The following is a 16,672-nucleotide window of genomic DNA, read 5'->3' on the forward strand; positions in this document are numbered from 1 at the left end:
GGTGTTCTGTCTAGGCTACTTTGTGGATAACCTCCTGGAAACACAAGGGATAAACTATCTAATATAGGTCGGGGGTCACTGCTTCAAGATATATTTTTCAGAACATCCAGCCTGGGCAGCGAACAATTTATTTTGTATTCCAAATCCCAAGATATTTTGTCCAATAATTTCTGGAACATTCATTTTCTTCAAAAAACGTACACTGACGCACGCGCACACTTCTTTTAATGAATGAATGACTTTATTTCGTAAGGGGGCCACCGGCCCATTATACATTGTTCATTAATCGGTATCCATTGTAACGATGGAGCGCCAGATGATAACAGAGTATATAAAACTACCAATGGAAAAAAAATAGAGTAGATCATACTAAAAAGATCATTTCTTGTCCACAGGGGTTTACCCCAACCGATTACTTTATATGAAATTGTTTACAGTGCATATATAAACATGAAGCTTTGGGAAGTATCAGTACTTATTTACAAAAGAGTTTGTCACAGTAGATAAGTACATACATTCTGTTTACAGTGCATATATGAACAATACAGTTTGAAAAGTAGAGCAGAAAAGTAAATCCTACAAGAAGCATCGGTTCTTGTTTACAAAGCGTCTATTTCACCCGACCACTGGGGACTGATATATTGAAAGCCATTATTAAATATGTAGTGAGTATCAACCCAAATACATGTGGTTTCCTCTTATTTCATGTTCATATTAATCATTGGTTACGAACTTTTCCCTTTTCTTAAATGCAAGAAAAATGAATTCTTCTTTTTATCGAAACAAAATATATTGTCCCAGAAAATTCTTGACAAAATAAATATACATCAGGCTGTTGAAAAAAAGAAATTGTCCGCCACAAATATTATAATGTGTTTTTCTTTGAAATAATATTGAGGCTTATACTTACATTTTACAAAATATCTGGTTTTGCAGCTGTAGCTGGGAAAAATATCTGATCAAAGAATATAAAATGGTCGGGCCCTAACTCTATATGTTTACCCCAAGAATTCGAATTAACAAGGTTTCAATGTACAGAGGTAATCAAAGTTTCCTGAGAAATCTGAGAAGAAAAATGTCATGGCATTACTTCTAAGCGGTTTCCAGGCCTTGGAGGCGTTTAGCTTTATATAGTCAGTCGACTAAATGGAATTGGTGGTCGGTCTCGGTAAATAGGTTGATTGCCTGTCATCATATCCTAATTGCGTGGATGCTCATGATGTCAGTCACTGGTTTGTCAGACCCGGACTCCGTTATTTACAGACCGCCGCCATATAGTTGGAATATCGCTGGTCTGCGGCGTTAAACAACAAACACATTATGTTGAGGATGATTGAATCACGGCGAGGTATCGAACCCGGACCGGGCCTTCGGCGGGACAAGCGAACACCTTAAGTAGATTCAGTATTCTTTATCTCCAAAAATTATAAGCATCAGTTCTATTTTCAATAGATGTAATCTACGATTAATATACAAAGATTTATCTATAATACGCGATGCACTACTTCTTCCATGGTATATCAGTAATTGCGTCATGTAAGGTTTGTTGACAAACAATAAAACTCATCATCTGGTAGAATACTATAATAATCAAAATTAAACAACGCGCATCTTTATACCTGATTGTTTAAACTCTATTAGGTGTACAAGGATTCTCGGAGCCTATTAATGTAAAACAACTTACCGAGATCTGGCAATATAAATGACTTCTGTCTCTTAGCGATGCCACCTGGACGAATGCGGCAGATGTGTGCACTCTGATTATGACGTCATGTTACCACATGTATTGATGACGTCAAGATTATTGTGCTTTTTCACATCACTGAATCACTCTAATGTGTCGTCAAATTATGAGTTTATTCGAAACCGCTTCTACAATAACAGTTGGAAAGATGGATCGTGTGAATAGATACTATACTGTCGGGCAAAAGAAAGTAGACACCCATGTCTGATGGTGGCGAAATACACTCTTCAAAAAAAAAGAAACGCATAGGTGTTTTGAGAATTCCAATTCGATTTTTTTTCCCAGCAATCGTCATAAAGACAATTCTTATGTTTGATTCCCGTTAATCATGTCATGTGTGTTGTGCATTGCGCGCAAACACACCTCAAAATGCTTTTTGTATGCTTCAGCACAATGCAGGTGCAAAGTGTTGGAAACAAGAGTAGAGACACTGACTATAAAATACCGTACATAATTCATCAGTTCATTACGAATTTTCTGACGTGAACGGAGATCGCAAAATGCCAAGATTAACTGCAGCTGACCGAAATATCGCCATTGGACGCTTGGAAGCAGGGGAGTCCCAGTCTGCCGTTGCAAGACACTTCAACCATCACCAAAGCACCATATCTTGACTATGGGATCGATATACCCGCACTAATTCGATTCAAGATCATCCAAGAAGTGGAAGACCAATAGTGACCACACCTGCTCAGGATCGGTACATCCGGTTGCATCACCTTCGCAATCGATTTGCTACAGCAACGGACACTGCAGGACAAGTGCCTGGTATGCGAAGAATTTCCGACCGAACCATCAGAAATCATCTGAGGGAAGTGGAAATTCGAGCGAGACGACCAAAAGTTGGACCTGTCTTGCGACGTCTACACCGTCAACGACGTGTCCGATGGTGCAACAGAGTACAGGCATGGGATCTCAGGAACTGGCGACGCGTTTGGTTCAGCGATGAGTCACGTTATCTTCTTCAACGACGGGATGGAAGACAACGTGTATACCGACGTCGACATGAACGTTTTGCGCCGAACTGCGTTCGACAGGTGGACCGATTTGGTGGAGGGAGTGTCAAGGTGTGGGGAGCCATATCCTACAAGGGTAGATAAAAGTTAGTGGTTGTCCAGGGCAATCTTATAGCAAACCGATTCATAGACCAAATTCTGCGTCCTCACCTCCTCCCAATTTTCGCCCCCCAGAGGGAGCTGTTCCAACATGACAAGGCTCGGTCGGCCCGACACAGCACGTGCAACAGTTAATTTCCTTGTTAATGAGAACATCAATGTTTTTCCATGACCGTCCAAATCGCCTGATCTCAACCCCATTGAACATTTGTGGGACGAACATGATCGACGCGTCCGTCAACGTCACCAGCGTCCCCACACTGGCACAACACGCCAACGCCTTACGGGAGGAATGGCGAAGAATTCCCCACGAAAAAATCCGAAGACTTGTGCAATCTGTTCCAAGGAGGTGTCGAGCAGTGACGGCTGCAAGAGGTGGTGTGACCAGGTTCTGACCATGACGCCCCCCTGTGGCTACACATGTGCAATGACTGACCTGAATTAATGCTGACAATGACGACAATGCTTTTGTCGATCACTGTGTCTAATTTAATTTGATTGTGTGTAGATACTTTTTCATTCGCTTAATAAATATCCTTATTTTTTAACTATGCGTTTCTTTATTTTGAAGAGTGTATGAAACAACCAAGAAATGGTTATTCGATGGTAATGTATTTTATACGGGTATCACAGTTGTATTTTGGACCTAGGTTTGCATCGTTTCGGCGATTGTTTTCAGCCTACTATATTTTTAATAATGTTTGTAATTTTTTAGTCAAATCCAATTTTCAAGTGTATACTTTCTTCTGCTCTGCAGGTTTTTACTTAACCATATCATGCATTAGCAATGGATTTGAAAATCTGTTGGGGAGATTTTCACAATGATTTCCGTATGCTAACTTCAGACGTGTCTCCATGATTAAATTACTCACGTTTATTCATGGCGTTAATGAAAAACAACAGTAAATTGTAATATTTCGTAAAGAGTCTTGTGCCCAGAACGTGCACCTGCAACACAGATATAATGCGCAGCACCAGGGTTCAGACTTGTCCAGTGGATTACGAAAAATAATATTAAAGAAAACAAGTGAAAATTTAAGAATTTTAACTTTAATTCTTTAAGGGTTATCTTAGTAAAAACACAAGACGAAAAGTGCTGAAATGTTGTATAATAGGATGATAATGTGACCCCCACTAGATCATCGGTACCTATACACTACTCTTCTCCAAATCTAAGAGGCTCAAAGAGATGACGTTTTGGTAGGAAAAGCAACAACAATGAGCTTCAGATATAATCAGGGCAAATTGATTCATTTTCTTAGGATTGCAAAGAAAGTAATTTTGACAGAGTGGTCGAGCTGAAACGTGATGTAGAGTATTAGGCTTATATATATTTTTTTATGCATAGGTCAACTTTGGCTAGTGAATGTGATATCAGTACGAACCTGGAATATCCCATTATCAGAAACTGGCGCATCAAATGCGCCAATACTTTTTAGGAATGTTTGGTACAGTGTCGATGTTCTTTGTGTTTATGCCGTCATATGGCTGTAATATTGCTAAAAGTGGCGCAGAACCATACTCACTCACTCACTGACTCTTTACGTGTATGAATACGACAATTAACAGCCACATTTTCTTTATCTGACGGCGAAAGATTTCACTGCACCTCAATGTACCTGGTAAGAAACAGTGTCTTGTCGCAATTTGTTGTTATTGACATAATAAAACATCTTCTTAGTCTTCCCCCAAATTGTGTTGTTATTTTGACACGATTTTAAGACAATGTATACAGACACGATTATCATCATGTTTTGTGGCAAGAATTGTTCTCCTGAATCTCACGGAGGTGATCATCGAACTTGGGCTTCTACGTCAACGGGAACCTTACGAGTGTAGAATATGACGTCATAATCGTATGACGTCACAATCACAGTCCATCAATAATGATTCCGGTGAGGTGACAATGTATAGCATGACCTGTAGATTCAACAAATTTACAAACAACGCAACTTGGTTTATGAAACATCGCATCGGGGGACGCTCTAAAGCAGGGAAAGAAGACAGGACGGGCAGAGTAGCCAAACTACTCAAGCGTGGTGACTACCCGGGGATGTCCTCGGACATTGTCCTGGAAGCGCCCTGTTTCCAGCTGCGAGAGGACGGAGAGGTGGACCGCCACGTGTTTCTGGGACTGACCACAACAGATTGTGTTATGGCCGTACAGCGTCTTCCAGATTACAAGAAACATCCTGGCGTGAAGTACAGAGCGAATGTCGACCTGGATGTGGAGGGAATGGAACTCGTCAGCTCGGCTCCGCTGAGGTTTATCAGGTATGACACAATATGTCTGGTTAGTTTGTTTAACACCGCACTCAGCGATATTTCAGCTATATGATGGCGGTCTGTACATAAACGAGTCTGGACCAGAGGATCCAGCGGTTGACATAACGAGCATCGATACGATGGCATGCATCAACCAAGTCAAACAGTGTGATCCCGTTAGCCGCCTTTGCGACAAGCATACTCGCCTGTTTCGGCAAGCATTGGTTGCTGAAGACCTATTCTACCCCGGATCTTCACGGGTCATATGTTTGGTTGTCGTTGAATGTAGCAGTCACCAGTATCCCAGCTATATCACGGCGGTTTGTAAACAATCCAGTCTGGTAATCAAACAGTGGTCCTATGTCGGTCAGAAATCAGTTAAACAGCGCTGGTGGCGAGAGTAGTTGGATGGGGGACGTGTTTGGCAGCTTGACTCCCGAGTTTCTAGGGCTCTGACCATGCACCCCACTGACCCATTGACCGAGGTAATAATGTAGCGCCCTGAGCAAGCATGCTTAAGGGTGTGAATTTGGCGCATTGTAACATATACATCATTGATAATAAATGGAGATCTCAGCAGACGTTGTCTATAAATTATGTCTATTGTTTGTGTTTGTGTACACACTTGAAAGCAGTTCTTCTGATCATACACAGAGTTTCGTCCCTTATGTGTATCAGAAACCTGTGATACTGGGTTCGAATCTAGACTCGCCCCAATTATGAACCTAGGTTTATCCGCACCATACCCGTACTCGTGCTTTACCAATGTTACGTCTTAGACCGACGCAACATCACACAACAAGCTGACATAATAAGTGCTATAAGTGGAATACTGTTCAGAGCTGCGTACTCACTCACTCACTCTACTGATATATTTGTATATTTTCATATATTTCCAGGTTTTTCCTGATTGACACGCGGTCCCGGAAGTTCGCGATCTGCACAAGTCTCGGCAGTGTGTGGTACTTCGAGATGTGCAACTCGGCCGATGGCTCAGACGAACTGTGGACAAACTGGCTGGAAATGATCCACGCCCAAGACCATCCCGAGTGGTTCGGATACCGGACGTGGACAGTCGGTCGGAAGGATGCCATGGACGCCAGAAAATCAGCATTACCCAGAGGCACCAAGGGGGAAGACGGGATCCTTAGATTCGTCAAGAGACCATTTGCATTCTGTGCTGTAGATAGCGTTGGCACCCAGAGCTCCTTTGCGAGTCTCCATTCCAAACAGCCTGGAAGAGCATTCCGAACTTCAAACGCTGATCCTCATATGCAGAAGGATTCTCCTTTTAAACATGTCAAATTTGTAATCCCACAAGTCCGAAAGTCCCAAACAAGAACAAAGTGTGATGAGGTGCGGCAGTCTCAGTCTTCCACAGATCTTTCCGCACCATGCACGTGCAGAGGCAAGCGCCACGTGGTCAGGAAGAGCCAATCAGAGTGCATGCTGGGTGGCGGGTCAGGGTGCACCCCTGGCAGCGGCCTGTACTTCAAGTACACGACCCTGGCCTTCTTGAGCGAAGGCCTACGGGCGGAGCCTCACAGAGCCGTTGACATCGCCGCCATCCGTTATAACAAGTGGGGCATCACCAAGACCTGTCTCAACCAGCTGCAGAAAGTAAATACCGTATTTCCTCTATTTAGAAATCAGTGCTTTTAATAGAGGTCGACCTATATTTCACGACCATACCTCTAGATTCGACCTCTAAAGACCATACCTCCAGACCCAACCTCCAACAGAGAGAGATTGGCCCATACCAAAAGTCGTTAAAAGATGGTACTTGTTGTTACCCTGCCTGGCGCTCGGCATTAAGGGGCTAAAACAAAGACTGGTCGTTCCAGAGTCAGTATAGTGTGTCTGAGTGGGGTATTCATGTTAAACTGCAGCATGGTATCTCAGTGGGCTTGCACTATAAATCTGCATCAGAGTGGACTATTACACGGCCACACACACGTGCATGCACGTCGCTACAATTGCAATAATCTGGGACGCGACATTACACCCCATGTCACCTGACCTCAGTTCATATACCTGTTGAAACCTCACACTACTCAAAGAAATAAAAGCGACAAAACCCTTCCCGTAGTAATACATGTTTCGATTATCTGCAGAAACAGATTCCATTGAGCGTAAAAGGTAATATTGTAATACAAAGTTTATTAATGTATGTATTCTAACCCGGGTCGTCTCTGTTGTTTACATTATTTTTGTACTGTGACCTTTGGGTGTGTTGGTTTTATGAAGATCCACCTCGTCCATACACAAGGCACATTATAGTCTTCATGGAACGGACCTAGGTTAAATTGAACACAAATAATCGACTTGTAGGCTATGTATTAATTGTTCGAAATAACAAAGAATTGGTAGTGTTGCCTTTGTGTGCAATTCGTTGGAACTTGACTCTATTTTTATATACACTTGTCACTATGTGACTTTTGTTTCAGATTTGGAAAATGCGGAATGAAGAGAGATTAGCAAGAGAACGCGAGATGTAGGTAGAAGTATATCACAAACGGTCGTGTTTAAATACTAGTAATAAGAGAGATGTGACATCTTACAGATGCCTGGAATAAAAGGCATCGACAGTGTTTTGTTTGTTGTTTAACGCCGAACCCAGCAATATTCCAGCCATATGACGGAGCATGCTAATAATCGAGTTTGGGCGAGACCATCCAGTGATTGATATTGTGAGCAACGATTCACGTCGTCGGGGTACAATGACACGCAATCAACCAAGTCGCCGAGTCTGACCATCCGAGCCAGCATGGTTACTGGGGACCGATTCGAATGCAGAATCTAACAGGTGCAGGTTTACAATGAAACCTTACAACACATCACTCAATAACTCGACTCATCAGTTTGCGATGATGTAGCTTATAATTATACACCATGGCCTCGTATTGGCTGTGTTGAAGTGAGTAACTTTATTGACATTTTTTTCAGGGAGCTCAATCGTGACTATTCCGATGACAGCATAACGGATTTAGTCCAAGAATTCGCTCAACCAAAAAGTAGGTCTTATTTGTACTTGGCATACAGTCGAAAGGTTGTCTCTAAGTTCATTTTGATGTTTATTTAAGGAAGAGGCAGGATATGGGCCCTTTTGGGCCACTTGGAAAGTCTATTGTTATGTAACAGAATCTTATAAATGTTTTTGTCCTAGTTATCTGACTTTCTGCTAACTTACAATAACATGGTCAAGTTTATAAGTATGGCGAAGATGAGGCTGATTCTTTTTGTGAACATCAAATGATGGGCAAGTCCATGACCCAGGATGATTTTTTTCTGTCTTTATCTACATGTCCAACGAAGACGGATGGTCGGGTAGCCTAGTGGTTAAAACGATCCCTCGTCACGCCGAGGACCTGGGTTCGAGTCCCACTTGGGTACCATGTGTGAAACCCATTTGTGGTCGTCAAAGTCCCCGTTAAACATACACACGTATACTCTGATATTTTATTTGATAATTGCATCAAAATTCTTTTCCATTTTTTTATTGGGTATGTTTTAACGTAATCACCAGTACATTGGAAGAAAACATGTGTACAGCTGAATGCTATTTCTGGCTTAGTTTACTAGACAATCACACGGTAATCTTTATCCCTGCATACAAAACAATGCCTAGTATAACATGAAATACAATCAAAATGGCAAATCATCATGTCTAGTGATGTTTAATCGCAAATTTCACATTTCCATGGAACAAATTTGTTATAGCGTTGTTCATTCACCTGAAGCAATACGATGTTGTATTTTTGACCAACAGAAAAAGAGTTTGATTAAAGTGTAACCTTTACATAAGCCGACCCCTTTAAATATTTTTCTTGGGCGGTATTCAATTTATCTACGGTCATATACGGTACCTACACTGTCACTATAACACCTGTTGCAGGTAAGTCCGCGTCCACCAGATGGAGCAATCTGAAGAGTCTGGGAGTTGAGCGGACTCCAGCACGAGATGCCATGATCAGCTTAGCCGTGTTTGAAACCTATGGATCCCTCAAGAGGTATATCAGTGTTAGTTTTTGGCTGCCTTTGTCATTATCATAGGCGACACCGATACAGATGTCACACATTGTTCTATGTGGACATCAACCAGACGACCAAAGGCACTCACCACTGTACTACTCAAACGTCGCTGTAACGCTTGAGACGATGGCATAGTTACTTTGATTTGATTTTATGTGTAAAATTAATAAAATGTCAGTTCATGTTTTCCAGGAAGGCGAAGCGTTGGCTATATGGGGCGACGCCGGAGACCTTCGCCTCTCAGTTGACCCAGATTCACATCGACCTGTTCAATAAAATCACGGAACTGGAAATCGTCAACTTCTTTGATAAACGCAACGCAGTAAGTAAGGGGGCCTGTGGAAGGCTGGAGGGATGGGGTTAACGTCGCACTCAAGATCATTGTACTTATTTAGCGACGTTGACTTCTCTTTGCCGCTGTTTAACATGAATATCCTACTCAGACACTGTATACCGACTCCAAGTCCCTTTTGTATCCGACCCGTGAAGATACCAGGTAGAATAGGTCTTCAGCAACCCATGCTTGCCGTAAAAGGCGACAATGCTTGTCGTAAGAGGCGACTAACGGGATCGGGTGGTCAGGCTCGCTGACTTGGTTCATACATGCCATCAATCTCAATTGTGCGGGTCGATGCTCATGATATTAATCACTGGATTGTCTGGTCCAGACTCGATTATTTACAGACCGCCGTCAAATAGCTGGAATATTACTGAGTGTGGCGTTAAACAACAAACCAACCAACCTTTTTGTATCCCCCAATCCCGAGCGCCAGCCAGGACTTCCAACAAGTACAATCTTTTAACGTCTTTTGGTATGATGCGTCCATGGGATCGAACCTCTTATACCCCCGGGCTGAGACTCTATCCACTAGACCACAGAGACAGTCGTGTATAGCGTATTGCCACGATGATGGGTAGAACGACTTGAATTAACCCCCAAAGAGACACATACTGGCTTCCATCTGTCATATTGGTGTTTCCGCTCTCCTGAAATTATCTTCAGCAACCCATGCTTGTTGTACGAGATGACTAACGGGATCAGGTGATCAGGCTCGGTGACTTGGTTGATGCATGTCATTGTATCCCAATTGTGTAGCTCGATGCTCGTGATGTCAATCACTGGAGTGTTTGTCCCTGACTCGATTATTACAGACTGCCGTCATATAGCTGGAATATTGCTGAGTGTGGCGTTAAACAACAAACAAACAACACATAAATTGATAGTGCATGTAGACATAAATGTTAGGTTGCATTTTTACAATAATAGGTTGCACTGGTGCTGCAATAAACAAACAAACAAACAACACATAAATTAATAGTGCATGTAGACATAAATGTTAGGTTGCATTTTTACAATAATAGGTTGCACTGGTGCTGCGATAAACAAACAAACAAACAACACATAAATTAATAGTGCATGTAGACATAAATGTTAGGTTGCATTTTTACAATAATAGGTTGCACTGGTGCTGCGATAAACAAACAAACAAACAACACATAAATTAATAGTGCATGTAGACATAAATGTTAGGTTGCATTTTTACAATAATAGGTTGCACTGGTGCTGCGATAAACAAACAAACAAACAACACATAAATTAATAGTGCATGTAGACATAAATGTTAGGTTGCATTTTTTCAATAATAGGTTGCACTGGTGCAACGATAAACAAACAAATAACACATAAATTAACGGTGCATGTAAAATCTGATTTTTATCGTTGTCTACACTGTGTTTATGTTAATGATTAGATAAACAGACTGTGAAGTACTTATTGTTTTGTGTTTATGGAGGTAGAGAAACAAAACCCTTAGTGCAGGGTCTGCATCCTACACACAGAGTTGCATCCCTTGGGCGTGCCAGAAACCTATGATTGTGGGTTCAAATCCCAGTTCGCCCCGATTATGTTTGTTGGTTTGTCAGCACCATACCCGTGCTCGTGGGTTTCACCGAAGTGGTTAACCCCTAACCTGCATCACTTCGGGCTTTCCTTCCACATTAAGCTGACACGCTGCGATATAACTGGAAAACTGTTAAAAGCGGCGTTAAACCCAACTCACTCACTTTACTATCTCCCCTCCTGCCCATGCAGGAGTCTAGATTTTCCACAGATTCAGGTTCTGAATCCCCCATCTCACTGGGGCTCCTTTTCAGTTTAAATGGAGTTGTTTGTTTCTATAAAAATTATATATTTTTAGAGGCTAAGCGTTTGTTTAACAAGCAGTGTGCACAGCGCTGTTACGTTTATACTTCAATAAATACCAAACATATCAAAACCAATTCTTAATCACACATAGCATGTACTTAGAGCTTATTTTGAAAGACACGGTACAAGCTGGACATTGTAGCTACCTTGTTCACTATTTGCAACCAGGCCCGTCCTTCAAAGTTGATGAAGCTGCTAACCTTCTCCAACCATGCCAGCAATCTCGTTGCCATGGAGATAGTCAAGTCCAGCACGCACGCAAACAGGATCCATAGGGTCAAGTTCTTCATACAGGTGAATAGTACCAGTGACACCTTAACCTTTGTTTGTTTGTTATTTAACACTGCACTCATTTCAGCCATATGAGGACGGCCTGTAAATCCACTGGACCAGGCAATCCAGTGATTGGTATTGTCCCCAACAATCCACTCCATCGGGGCACCATGACGTGTATCAATCAAGTCACCGAGCCTGGCCACCCACTCATTCGGTCACCTCTTACACGGAACTCTCCAGGGGAACAATCGTAACTGCTCTTATATCTTTAGAATTACGAAAGCCTATAATGATTCCACTTTGGTAGCATATATGTGTTTACTTTTAAATCGAAATTTCTCGTTATTTCAATTATTTGTTTATATTATTTAAATTTCAAGTTTTTTATCTCGTAATTTCGATTATATTTTTGTAAGTTCAATTATTTTCTCGTCACTCCAAGGTTCTTTCTCGTAATTTAGATTATTTTCTCGCAATTTAGATTATTTCTCGTTACTTCAAGTTAATTTTTAAAAATCGAGAATTTGATGTTTTTCTCTCGTTATTTCAATTATTATCTTGAAATTTACGGGTTTTTCTTGTTACTTTCATTATTTCCAATAATCTTATTTAATAAACTCGAAATTTCCCCTTCTTTTTCGTAATTTCAATAACTTTTCTCGAAATTACAAGTTTTGCTCTCTTTATTTCGATTATTATCTCCTTATTTCAAGTTTATTCCAAAATTAAAAATTTTAAGAAAATAATTGTAATAAATAGAAAATAAACGAAGAAACAAAAAAAGAATCGAAGCAACTGGAAAATATTCATAGTAACGTTAAAAAAACACTCGAAATTTCGAGAAAGTAATTAAAATATCGAGAAATTTCGATTAAAAAGAGGAAGAATGCTACCATTAAGCTTTCACATAGAATATGGGTCGCATCGAAAGTTGCCATGATTCCTGGTGGTGAGCTCCAATCCCATATTTGCCCTCACTCTTACCATGTTTTTTCATCAACATGTCCTGGTTGTGGTTTTAACCAACTGACATGGTCTTGGATTATTTATTCCCAAATTGGCAGTACCGGTAATTATAAACCTTAGGCAACAGGACCACACATGCTCGCTGCAAGACGTACACGTACTCCCTACTGCGACTTACTTCCCCTTGTACTGTTGGTGCAGGTCAGTGAGGCGTGTCGAGAATCGGGTGACCTTCATTCCGCGTGGTCAGTGATAACTGGACTTCAGCTGTTTCCAGTAGCTAGGCTGACTGGCACATGGTCTGACGTTTGCAGGAAATTTCCCGTCATTTACAGGTACGAGCTCATACAAACCACAATAAGACAATTTGTGTTCCTGGAACTGGAAGACCAATAGTCATGGCTTACCTTGCAGATTTGTTGTGAAGAGAGTACGAAGACGCGTTAACGTAAATGATGTTTTTTTAACGAACCCATCAATCCTTTTTGTGAGTGAGTGAGTGAGTTGGGTTTAACGCCATCTTTAACAGTATTTCAGTTATATCGCGGCGTGTCAGCTTAATGTGTAAGGAAAGCCCAAAGTGATGCAGACATTTGCCACTTCTGTGAAACTCACGAGCACGGGTATGGTGCTGACAAACGTAGAAACATTGTCGGGGCAATCCTTTTCGATTCAAAGTATCGCAAATAGACACCGTATAGTGGAGGTACTCATAAAATGATGTATACAACAAACAGGAAGAGTGAGTGAGTATGGTTTTACACTGCATTTAGCAATATTCCGACAATATCAAGGCGGGGGACACCAGAAATTGGCTTCATACTTTGTACCCATGACGGGAATCGAACCCGGGTCTTCAGCGCAACGTGTGAATGCTTTAACCACTAGGCTACCCGACCACCCCACAAACAGGAAGAGGAAAGTTATATGATAACAGGTTATCCTGCTAGACATTTAGGTTGTTTTTTTCCTTTCTTGAATACATTTTGTCTAATTACGTAGGGACTACGAGAATCTCTGCAAGATGTTTGCCTGCTTGTCTTCACCCAAGTACAGAGATGAGCTTCAGAGGTCCTCACAGCACCCTCCATATCTCCCTTGGCTAAACCACTTCCTCTGGCATGTAATGAAGACACTGTGTCGAGATTTCTCCAGCCAGATTAACAGTGATCACAGGAAGGCAACAAGGTCTAGAAAAATATCTTTTGATTGGAAACTCTGTTGGAGGATGAATAGTTCGATTCAAGAGAAAATCTTAAAAATATTTGCGAAACCCGAGAAGGAAGGTGGCAGTAAGAGGGCTAAACTTCCCAGAGACCGTAGTTCTCGATCTGGGAAGGGGAAACAGAGGCCTGGTGGTAATCAGGGTGTCCAGCAGCAGCAGCTTGGTTCAGTCAGCAAGTCAGTTGACAGTATGGCAGATGACCTTGCGGCCCAGATAGTCACACAGGCCATTAGTGAACACTCCAGGGTTCACCAGTCACTTCCAGCACACAAACAGGCGGTGTCCTCTAACCATAGATCTGATTCTACTGTACACCGTAAACCAGGTACTTCCCAAGTAACTGAAACCAAAGATAAAATAGTCGAAATTGATGAAAGTCCTTCTATGCACGGCCACCATCCCATGTCTTCCTTTGGTACAGACCAACTCACAAAGGACATCCAACATGAAGACAGGACTGAGAGAGCGCCTGTGGATCGTCATCAGCAAGGCTCCTCTGATGTAGCCCGTGCAGTTCCAGAGCCAACTGATACCGTACATGTCCAGCATGATCTTACAACAGATGCTTCAAACTTAGAATCTTCAGGAATTGTTGGGCAGCATCAGGAACCACAGATCCCCAATCCTGTTTTCAGATCTGTAGATGGGACAGCTTCAAACAAGAACAAGAACGATCCTTCCCATTGCCACTTTGCGCAGCAAGATGAGGAATTCATGAGAGAGAAGGATAAAGTGATAGACAAAGCGATCAAATTCAAGTTGAGGCAAACCAAGCGAGGGGAGATGTTCAAGGACTGGACAGGGGTTGAGGAAGACGCGTCTGATGAGGAAGAAAAACAGGCATCCGAAAAACCAAACACTTTCTCAGGTAGGAAACAATCATCAAAAGATAGCATGGATACTAAAGAGGCAAAGGTTGTGAAAATGAGACCAGAAAGGATGTCTACAATGGCTAAATCACCCAAACAGGACCCTAAACGTGGCCTTGTAGCTGTGGGTGGAAAGAACAGTTTAAGTAAAGGCAATTCAAAAATATTGAAGCTTAAATCCACAAACACTACCAAAGGAACATCACCCATTTTGGATAATGTTTCTGGAAATTCCCAGGGACATTCAGATTACGGTAATGTGTCTCGAACAGAGGATCGACCACAGAAGGTAGTGCGGTTCCTAAATCATTCACAGAGCCATAATGAGGACGGGAACTTAAACTGGTCAAGTTGTAACCCTCATACCAGTCAATATGAATGTTCATCCTGTCACTGTGAGACTGGTGGGGAGGGCGATGGAATAGCTTGTGGTGGCATGATCATGAACATCGCCAATAGACAAGATCTTGACAGGCAAGACAAGTTGACATGCCAATGTGGACAGAGGCTGATGGACAATACGGAATCTGATTTGACAAAGTGCACATGTGGAGAAGCCACTTGTGGACATTGTACAAGAGATGAAAGGCCAGATGCTTGTCACTGTCACAGTAGGAAGCTGAACAATATTAGTTCTCCAGACATAAATTGCACACGACATCCTTTTGCCAGATGTGTTTTTTGTACAACTGCTGAAAGGCCAGAGAGAGATACCTGTCCAAACACAATGTCTCAAGAAACAGTCAGAATGAATCATGATTGCATGAAGACTAGATACAAACTAGATGACCAGAAGCTTCACCCTGATGTCAGGAATAAGGCGGATATGTTGTGCCATTGTGTAAAGTTCCTTGACAGCAGTCTGAGATATGCTGCTTCCTGTAAGAACCCTCAGATCAGTGGTGTTTCGTGTGCTGTTGCCGGAAGTCATGACCGGGCTTTAAACACTGGGTTAACATGGATGAACAGGAACCGGGAACACTGTCCTCACTGGAGCCCTTCTGGCACCATGTGTGATATTGATACATGTGCTCAAAGTCATGATGCATTAGACAGGAACTGGTCGAGTTCAGGTCGCCTGTCGTCATGGCAGTGTTGCTGGACGTGTGACATGGCTGACTGTGTCCTGCACAACTCCGGCCTGGAAACACTGGTCGAGCTGCAGCAGGGATGTCTGACCTTCCACCTAAAGTCCAACAGCAAACTGAAGACCTACATCACTAACCAGCATCAGCGTGTGACACAGTTTCAGATCCTGAGGGCCACTGTACCCATCACATCCTGATTAAAACAACAAATATTTGTAATTGTTATCATTTTTATACTTATCAGTAGTCTATATGGCTGAAATAATGCTGATGCAAAGTTGCTTTTTAACTCGCTCACTGTCAGTGTATGGCTGAAATAATGCTGATGCAACGTTAATTTTTAACTCACTCACTGTCAGTGTATGGCTGAAACAATGCTGATGCAACATTAATTTTTAACTCACTCACTGTCAGTGTATGGCTGAAATAATGCTGATGCAACGTTAATTTTTAACTCACTCACTGTCAGTGTATGGCTGAAATAATGCTGATGCAACATTAATTTTTAACTCACTGTCAGTGTATGGCTGAAATAATGCTGATGCAATGTTAATTTTTAACTCACTCACTGTCAGTGTATGGCTGAAACAATGCTGATGCAATGTTAATTTTTAACTCACTCACTGTCAGTGTATGGCTGAAATAATGCTGATGCAACATTAATTTTTAACTCCCTGTTAATATGATTGGCAGTTCAAACAGTTAACTGTTTTCTTCATCAATGACTGAATGAATGGGTTTTATTTCGTGTTGAGCAGTATTGCAGTCATATCACACCTTGTCAGCTTGATGTTTCTGGGCAGATCAAATGGGCCTTACTGTTGCGTTGTGTGCATGGACCTGTGTGTGTTGATCATACACCTGCCAGTAATATAGTGCTAGGCTA

At 41.9% G+C, this 16,672-nt stretch overlaps 1 protein-coding gene across 1 annotated transcript; it reads left to right on the forward strand.

Annotated features, from left to right (window-relative positions):
- The first annotated feature begins 4,774 nt into the window (after window positions 1–4,774).
- Window positions 4,775–15,983, forward strand: LOC139461700 (uncharacterized). Its single transcript, XM_071243160.1, has 9 exons — window positions 4,775–5,133; window positions 6,024–6,744; window positions 7,572–7,618; window positions 8,071–8,138; window positions 9,020–9,134; window positions 9,349–9,478; window positions 11,531–11,656; window positions 12,806–12,939; window positions 13,607–15,983. Exons 1-9 carry the CDS (start codon window positions 4,775–4,777, stop codon window positions 15,981–15,983), a joined length of 4,077 nt encoding a protein of 1,358 aa, XP_071099261.1.
- The last annotated feature ends 689 nt before the right edge of the window (window positions 15,984–16,672 follow it).

The sequence above is a fragment of the Haliotis cracherodii genome, unplaced genomic scaffold, assembly GCF_022045235.1.
Source record: "Haliotis cracherodii isolate W230 unplaced genomic scaffold, xgHalCrac1.p SCAF_15, whole genome shotgun sequence".
Classification (NCBI taxonomy): Eukaryota; Metazoa; Mollusca; class Gastropoda; order Lepetellida; family Haliotidae; genus Haliotis; species Haliotis cracherodii.